The following is a 9,554-nucleotide window of genomic DNA, read 5'->3' on the forward strand; positions in this document are numbered from 1 at the left end:
ACGAATTTAACCTGTTTGGTTTGTGTAGTATCTTACCATTCGAGTTTTGACCTTACCCTACCAATTTCTTTTTCTTATTTTGCTCTCAGGTACGTTCCTTACTTTATCTTTTGCTTGCTCTCCAGTTAAAGACCTTTCCAGCTGATGGTCTGATGGGGATCCTGTCACTTCACTGGGTCCCCCCCCCCCCCCCACACTTCTTGGAGTGAAGCATGGAAGAAGACCCTTGCCACTAAACGGTTCCTCGCAGTGGGGCAGTGGTGACAGTATAGAATGGGTCATCCCTTACAAACATAACCCTGGTGTGTGGACCATGAAGAATTGGTGAGGAGTGGGGCAGTGGTGACAGTGTAGAATGGGTCATCCCTTACAAACATAACCCTGGTGTGTGGACCATGAAGAATTGGTGAGGAGTGGGGCAGTGGTGACAGTGTAGAATGGGTCATCCCTTACAAACATAACACTGGTGTGCCTTCCTCCCATGTTAGTAGAGTCGGGGTGAGCACACACTGTATAGTCTGATTATGCCCCAACCATGCTACCCACATTGGCTCAGTGACTGCTTGCATGCAAGTGCTTGGATGGTCATGTTTTCTTTGCACCCATACCTCCAACACTTGGGGGGCTCATTTGTTTCTCCCCTTATACATTTTGATTTGCCCCTATGGAACACCTGCCATTGGGTGTCACAAACGCAAGGACTTCCTTTTGGGTGCTTTCTGAAGGGAGTCCATCTTGGTAAATTTTACACTCATTAAACGAAGTTAACATGATAATTTATCTCTGATAGATACCTCTTCACACGGAAATCCCCATTGCATGTCTATCTGGGAAATTTGCATGCCACCTGCCTTGAAGTAACTCCCACTTAAATTTCACGTTTAACATGAACTGTGTTGGTACACGATGACATCATCATGCAACAAAAGCCTTCCACCAATAGGAGGGTGATACAACCTCTAAGTGTAGTAACTCATCCTATGCACTCATGAAACTGTTATTCTTTGACAAGGCAAGGCAAAAAATATGTATTGGAAGTAGGGAGGATGGGTGAGAATGTGTGGGAAGATAAGTATCTATCGGAAATATATTTTCCAATAAGGAAAACGTTATCTTCCAAGACAATAACTCACCTCTGCATAAAGAAATGCTTGAATCCCACATTGAGGTGGTGGAGAGGCTTAGACGTATTTAATTAAGAAGATCAAAGAAAACATTTTTACCTCTGTATCTTTATAATGTGTGTAATAGATGATAAATCTGCAGTTAATTTTAATATATTTTTTTCATTTGTTGACCATAAATCTTTCTGCACACTTTAATTTATTGTGTTGTTTAAACTTTAGTTTAAAGCTCTATTTATTTAATATTTCGTCAGAGAAAAGATCTCGGTTTAAAAAGTTAGTGCCTTAGGTGACAAAGTATTGGGCTTGTGAAAAAATCTGTAGTTTTTTTATTAAAAAGACTTGCAAGCCTAGTTAAATTTTATATTAAGCAGTTGAACTTTGTTTAAACTAAATATGTTATACAGTGAAACATGAAAACAAGTGTAAGTGTAGACATAAGAGTAGTTGGTATTCACTACAATAACAGAATGTGCATGTAGAGAAAACTGCCGTAGTAAACTTAGGTTTATATTATTTAATTTCTGAGATATGATGATGGAATTCCTCCTTTTGGTTCGTTTCAAATTATTTTTCGGTATGATTCTGTTGCATTGCAAATGTTTTTTCTATGTTCTTCTGTATCCCTGTTTTGTTTTCCAAGAAGTTAAAAACCTTCATACATTGGAATATATATATATAAATTTGGAAAGCTAACTTTAAATCATTTTATTTTTTTTTCTATCCAGAAGGAGATACAAAAACGACAAGTTTTAAAACCCAAACTGTCCCGATTTCAAAACAGTTTTGATAATGTTTCTCTTCCTATCAAATGTTGGACATTAATACTTAGGCTAATGATAAGAAATAGAAAATAAATTGTACTTCAATAGAATTTATCTGAAGTTAACTTTTCAGGGTATGTTATTCATTCATTACTTACTTTTCTTACAGGTAAGAGATCTTGCCATACAGGAATTGGGATGGCGGCAGGATGGGTGGTGCCGTTAAGCTTTCTACTAACCAATGAAAGAATGAGATCATTTGGGTGCAATTCAGCCCACGCTGCTGCAGAGTTTTTTCAAAAAAGTTGCGTACCTGGAGCGCTGTCCCGAGAGTACACTGGTGGGTTTTGGAGTTATGACAATCTCTGTGATCTGTGCCACGGATCCAGCTTTGGTTTTTGCAGTCGAGACTCTTTAGAGCCATTTTATGGTCACACGGGAGCATTCCGGTGCCTCGTGGAAGGAGGAGGAGAAGTAGCCTTCGTGAAGCATACCACCATTGTGGAAAACACTGCAGGCAGAAATCCCCAGTGGTGGTCTCGTAATGTCATGCCAGATGACTTTGAACTTTTATGTAGGGATGGCACTCGTGCTGGCTATGACGAGTACGAAGAATGCAATCTCGGCAAGGTGTCCGCAAATGCTATTGTTACGAGTGCAGACAAACCGGAGGACATCATTGAAGCTTACATACGGCTGTTTCTGTACGGTCAACAGTTTTATGGTTCCAAATACAGTGAAGAGTTTACCTTTAAGATGTTTGTTTCAGAGTTGGGCCAGAGTGATCTTATCTTTCAAGATGCTACACAACAGTTGAAAGAGATCCCACCAGATCAGAGGGACATTGATGTCTACCTTGGAAATGACTTCGTACAGTCTATGAAAATTGTAGACTGTACGGCAGGAAGCAGTTCTTTAAGTGTATCACATCTCTGGATGTTCTTTATTATCGTCCTTTCTCTACTCTCTCGTACCTAAACTCCACGAGGCTAACTGTGGCTGTTTAATAAGCTAAAAATAAAAATGCTGAATGCTAAAAATAGGATTCCTTCACATGTTTGTTTTACCAATTTATTGTACATTTTGTGGTTTTTTTTAAACATACCACGTGTAGTTTCAAACGTTTTAGACGAAAGACCTTTTAGTGTGTTTTTACTAATTAATTTTGTAACAATCAAGTTCTTTTGTACTAAAGATTATTGGTTTTAAACTGGAGTACTTTTGTTACTCTGTGGTACATTCCAGAAGGTTTAGAAAATATTTAGCATTATGTATACATATTGTAATTTTTATTTTTATACTTCAAACAGACATTTTAGTTCTAAATAAGTCATTTATGAATTAGTGCAAAGTTTGAATTTATTATTTACTCTCATTCCTTGTGCCTGGTACGTGTACAGTTTTCTACTTAATGATTGCAAGTTTCATTCTTGATGACATTCTCTATTTCATTAAAAGCTATCTACTTCATGAATTTACGTATGTATTATTTTTGATGTGAGAAACTGTAGAAGTTTGCATTAATTTCCTGCAAGGTGATTATTTGAATTAACCTTTCTTTTTTTTATGATCTAAACATTTGTATAATGTAGATTAAGATAAATTCTTTATCAAAATATTATTAAAACTAGGATGGACATCACTGATTTTTTTCATCAAGAGACTGTAAGATGGACGTAGGTCATTATCAAAAGACTTAATGTTAAGACTTTAGGATGGACATTGGTCATTTATTTAAAATTTTGTTTTAACTAGGTTACTTGGTGCTGTTTAGGCACTGAAACAAAGGTATTTTTCGACCGTTATTATTACTATTATGCTACATTCCATTATATAAACATAAGCTAGTAGAGAGTCCAGTATATAGATCTCAGTACATGTAAGTCAAACAGTGTACACGTTACTGCATGTTACAAAATACACATTTGCCTGTAGTATCGAAACTTGTAGGGAATGGAATGTCATTCGTTATTCACGAGAAAGTGTTTCTTCAAAAAATAATACTGTTAATTTAAATATATTTGAGGTCACTGTATATACCATTCTAATAGTAGTTAATTGTTAATAATTTAGTTTTCTAAGTATGTGTGAAGAACAGATACAGTTATTCTCATATGAAGACCCATTTAGGACTGGTATTTTGATGCACGAGTAGTCTTAACTCATGAGAGATGCGTGTATCTAACTTTTTTAATGAATTATAAGCTTAATAAAAATTTTAATATGTTGCTTTAACCTCGTCTGTTTATGTGCAACTAACAGCTTTAAAAGTATATTTACTGCTTTGATTAATCTTTTAATGGCTACTCTTTGTGACTTAGGGAGAGTAATTTTTTTTTTCTGAATTCTCAAACAGTGAATCTGATTTTAATCTCTCAGTTAAATATAGTTATTCAATTTCATATAGCTTATATTTATAAGTCTTTTTATTGGATCTGCAGTTTTAAAAGAATGAATTGTATTTTTATTTATGGATGTTTGAGTCTAATGGGTAGTTTATTTGATGTAAAACTGAGGTGAAGGTACTCCGTCCGTGTACTACTGGGCTGTTGTTTTTTGTTATCAAAATACATATATTTATATACATTTTAATACTTTGAGCACTCAGGGTGGTGGTTATACAGCAAGTAACTTTAAATAATGATATTTTATGATCTTGTGTGTATAAATAAAAAGTTGTCTTTACAATGTAGAGAGATAACTATATATTTTTGCAAAGTTTACTTTATAGAACACACTTGCAATTCATAGTCGTTGTTATATGTATTTTTTGTGTTACTTTTTTTTATTAATGTGTTTTCGACCATAATCATGAACAAACAAACTTGTAATGTTGGCATTTTGAAAATAAAACAATAAATTAAAACATCTTATCTGCTGCCGTATTTTTTAAAAGTAGCAGAGAAAGAATAACCGACTCCTCTGTTTTCAGTATACACACAATGATTTTAGCCTTTTTTATTTTATTTTATTTTAGTTCTGGGTAAGTAGTGTCATATATATATATACTTCTAATACAATTCCGTAAGTGTCGGATATATTTTTTAAAAAGTATGCAATGAGAAGCTTGAACAATGACAATAACTTGGGATCATTTCCATAAACTGTTAATCCTGGTAGTTTTCGCATTATTCCTCAACAAATCCGGACTTAAAACACTAAAATCCGGGGTGTAATTCCTAGAGGTGAACAGGGTGCAGATAGTTCACTGTGTAGGTTTACACTGAAACAAACACACATTCAATCAAATCCTAATCCGTTCAAAATACTTAGGCCTATATTCAAGGCAAGGATGCAGATCGGCATTAATTCAGTTTCGAAAGATATCTACTATATATGCCAAGTATGATTTTAACTGTTTTTTTTCATAAGAGATGGTGAACGAAAAACGTAAGCTTGTACTTTCGTCTGATACCCCAAATATTGAAGAAAAAAAAACGTATATAATCAGGTTATAATATGCCTTTTCTAAGTTTATTTTGGCATAATAACTACTACACACTCTGCTTTATTTCACAAGATTTAGCCAGTTTGACTAAGTATTATGAACCCATTATTGTTCAATACGTAAACTAGTGATGTCGCTGCCTGTGTGTAACAGAAAAATACATTCCAGAAATTGCGTAAGTAATTTGCCCTTTTTCAATGAAGTAGAAATTAGAATATTTCATAAAAATTTTTTTTAAACGCTTGTTCTTTCTTTTCATAACTAAATCTAAACGTGATTAGCAGATCTTCCATTGTTTCGTATATCTGAAAAATGTTATTTTTTTTATTATAACAAAAACGCTATGATCTAAATGTATATTAAAATCTTATCCTCTAGCAATGGATTAGTTGTATACTTGATGTTTATAACGCTAAAATTTGGAACTCAAACCCTGCAGTAAACACAGCTTTAGGTTTAATAAGTTTTAGTTCGTTTCTTTGTAATGTATTTCACCGCAAAGCTAGTCATCACCACCCACCGCCAACTCTTGGGTTACTCTTTTTGCCAACGAATAGTGGGATTGACCGTAACATAATAACAGCTGAAAGGGCGAGCATATTTTGTGGGACGGAGATTCGAACCCGCAGATTGAGAGTCTAGCGCTATAACCACCTGGTCATGCTAGGCCCAGTTGTAGTTCTAAATAAACCAGAATTGCAGCCAACGTAATATATTATCTTCTGCTTAAATTTAAATCAACATAAGTCAAAAAAGCTATATGCACGAAAAAACAACAACATCGCTTTAGTATAATTAACATTAGTTTTGTGTTCCACGATGGGACAGAAGTAAGTTTACAGACGTGCACGCTAAAATCTGGAGGTCGAATACCCGTAGTGGACAGAGCACAGGTATCCAAATGCGTAGCTATGTGCTCAAAAACAACGACAAAGTTTGCGAATTTCTTTTCCTCACTAAAATGTGAATATCAAGGAAGAAAACTTGACGTAGATGCAATGACGTAACTTCAAAAGATGACCCTACCCCCACGCAATGGCCAGGGCATACTTATCCACTGTGTAGAGGGGTAATCTATTTTTTGAGTTTCTATTTTCACTGTAGCAGACTTGTTTCGCTAAATTCACAGTTCATTAGTATTTCTTGAAAGAGCGAAACATATAATCAAATTAGGATTCGCATAGTAGTGGAATGCAAACAATTTGTTTGGTTTTGAAGTAGGACTATACACCAAAACCAGGCATCAAGTTTGAGTCAAACTAAGCTACCCATACAATCATAACTAAAAACCAACTAGGCATTGAGTATAGCTAATTAAATATACGGTCTTTACAGTCTAATTCTAAAGATTATGATGCATAGTTTCATGAGTGTTAGAAATATTTGTGACCAGCCTAGTTTTATATTTCAGTAAACAATATTCTTATTATGTCCATGCAAAATTCCTGGTAGCTGAATTCACTCAAATCATGATTCAATGCAAAATGAAAAGAGAAAATTTTGCGAAATGATATTTTGGCTATTAAATTCAACTACTTCCAGCAGAGGCCGCTTTTTTTCAGAGTTAAATCGACAAAAACAAATTAAGGTTTCAAAAATCATATTTAAAGAAGTACTCATTTTATTGGTTATTGTCAGTATCGTAATTATTGAAAATTTGTTGATTCGCCTAGTATGTAATTTTCAAATTTTGAAAAAGTTTTGTGGAAATGACCCTGAAGCTTTCAGATGACCAAATATATTATAATATTAGAGTTAGACCAGTGAAACTAGAAAAAAAAGGTTTGTGTAGTTAGTTCGGTAAAACGTTTCAGATAAACAATCATTTATATACTTTCAAATAGTCAAAACTTTTTTCATCACTGTTGACTTTCATTTTCCATCTAATTAACTTGCACGACTAGCAATAATAAAATAAGAATATGTACGTGGATAATGGAGAAAAAGCCGGAGACCAAGAGTTTCATTACATTTTAATAATACTTTTATTAATAGCAATATTAAATTTAAAGTTATTCCATGTCTTGAGTTTTAGATTATGTGTAATAACAAATTATCATTGTTTATCTGCAAATTTAAAGGTCATATGTTATGGTGAAGAAGGCTCCAACTGTCCATGTTATTGTTAATTTTTGTCGTGTAATATATCAATGTGGGGAGACCAAGAGTTTCATTACATTTTAATAATACTTTTATTAATAGCAATATTAAATTTAAAGTTATTCCATGTCTTGAGTTTTAGATTATGTGTAATAACAAATTATCATTGTTTATCTGTAAATTTAAAGGTCATATGTTATGGTGAAGAAGGCTCCAACTGTCCATGTTATTGTTATTTTTTGTCTTGTAATATATCAATGTGGGGTAAGAAAATTTATTCTTAACTTTGTTTAATGCAAACTGGAGTTTATTATGAGTCATTTTCGATTTGAATTTCTGCTGTTATAAGTTGAATAATTTAAAAAATCTTATACAATTTCAATCTTAAACACATTTCTTCCATGTTTGATATTGTCGATCTAAACTACATACACAGGTGAAAAATTAACAATAACCTGTAGAGTTGGGGCCTTCTCCTTCCTCATTACCAAATTTAATGCTATAATTAGGACTAGTAAGATACCTTATTATGATTATTCTATTAATATATAAAACCAAAGAATCATAGGTGCTCTCTTAGTGTGATACAACACTACCAGTGTAGTTGGTGATAATAATATCAATATTTTATTAACATAATCAACGATGTTATTTATATTAGGCTTAATGTTAGGTGGATCAGAGTCAGAGAAGTTTTAACTCAAATAATTAAGTGGTCTAGCTTCTTTGTACAGACTTCTGACAAGAGAAATGGATTAATGTTATTTAACTTATGTAGTACATATTGGTGTATAAAATTTTTCTAATACTGGGAATGAACAATCTTATAACACCAAATTTGTTATTTTTCTTTAATTGGACACAAAACGTTTTGTTTTAAAGCTTTTTCAGTAACTTCCACTAAAGCAGATTCTAAATCTAACTGATAATATGAAGCTTCAAATGGTAAAGTGAAACAATGAGCATCCTATTAAAGAAAAATAATAACTTTGGTGTCATAAAGTCGTTTATTACTAGTATTAAAATGGATTAATGTTATCTGTAGGCTGTATTCGGTTAAAATACAACTCATTAATGAGTTACTAAAGGCATTAGGTTTCTTCACACAGAAAAACAAATGGTGGGAAAGGTTTACTATGGGTAGAAAACTACAAAAATGAGTATGTAATGAACAATTTAGACTTCAAATATTTAATTTTATAAATATGAAATAGGCTTAGCAGCTTCAAAATGTGGGAAAATTTGAGAATTACTTTAGGTTTAAACTACATAACTTCAGCATCTGTTAGTTTAGTCACAATTTCATTACATTAGGGTGTAATAAGTGAATAAAAAGAACTGGTTCTCCACAAGGTTAAACAACCCTTGGTGAATTATGTGTTCTTTTAAACTGTTGGTTAAAACTTGTATCCAAGAATTTAATAGATTGGTTTATTTTTGTCTGTGTTAAAGTAAGCAAATACTAATAAATACAAACACATGCACAAAAATTGTTAATAGTCAGTTTTATTGTAGGTATATTAATATTTGATCAACTTTTATTTTATTGTGGAAAGTAATACCACTTATACCATTACTTGAATAATATACACAAAAAATGAGATAACCTCTGGAGGAACTTGGCTTACGAAGCCTATCATACTTTATTTTGAGATACACTGAATTATAAGCTTCCAGTTATTAAATACCCTTAGAAACATATACAAAAAAAATTGAGCATTATAACTGAATAACACCAAAATGAAGATAAAATCACATAACTTTACTGCTGTTACCACTGCTCACAGAATTTCAACCATCCATTAAGACACTTGATAGTTTTATGTATGCAGTGTATGCATGACTTTTGTTACTTACCTAAAGTACCACATTACACAGTTTAAAAAACAAGAGACATTACACAGTTTAAAAACCAAGTGTAGGTAAGTAACACAAAGTACCACATTACACAGTTTAAAAACCAAGTGTAGGTAAGTAACACAGGGTACTTCATTACACAGTTTAAAAACCAAGTGTAGGTAAGTAACACAAAGTACCACATTACACAGTTTAAAAACCAAGTGTAGGTAAGTAACACAAAGTACCACATTACACAGTTTAAAAAACAAGTGTAGGTAA

The 9,554-nt window shown here is 32.9% G+C and overlaps 2 protein-coding genes across 6 annotated transcripts in view; both read left to right on the forward strand.

Annotated features, from left to right (window-relative positions):
- Window positions 1–4,739, forward strand: part of LOC106462970 (melanotransferrin-like) — a 16,376-nt gene extending 11,637 nt beyond the window's left edge. Inside the window, exon 8 of the mRNA XM_022390369.1 lies at window positions 2,058–4,739. Coding sequence (XP_022246077.1) covers window positions 2,058–2,866 — 809 coding nt within the window. The 3' untranslated portion in view covers window positions 2,867–4,739. The remainder of the gene's footprint in view (window positions 1–2,057) is intronic.
- A 2,151-nt stretch (window positions 4,740–6,890) lies between these two features.
- Window positions 6,891–9,554, forward strand: part of LOC106462976 — a 16,529-nt gene continuing 13,865 nt past the window's right edge. For 3 of the 5 annotated variants that reach the window (XM_013922948.2, XM_022390382.1, XM_022390381.1), the window contains exon 1: window positions 6,891–7,118. The gene's annotated coding sequence lies outside the window, so the exon portion shown is untranslated. Of the gene's footprint in view, window positions 7,119–7,632; window positions 7,701–9,554 lie in introns of those variants that run through there. The other 2 variants (XM_022390379.1, XM_022390380.1) reach the window with 2 other exon arrangements.

The sequence above is a fragment of the Limulus polyphemus genome, unplaced genomic scaffold (assembly GCF_000517525.1).
Source record: "Limulus polyphemus unplaced genomic scaffold, Limulus_polyphemus-2.1.2 Scaffold1292, whole genome shotgun sequence".
In the NCBI taxonomy this organism is placed as follows: domain Eukaryota; kingdom Metazoa; phylum Arthropoda; class Merostomata; order Xiphosura; family Limulidae; genus Limulus; species Limulus polyphemus.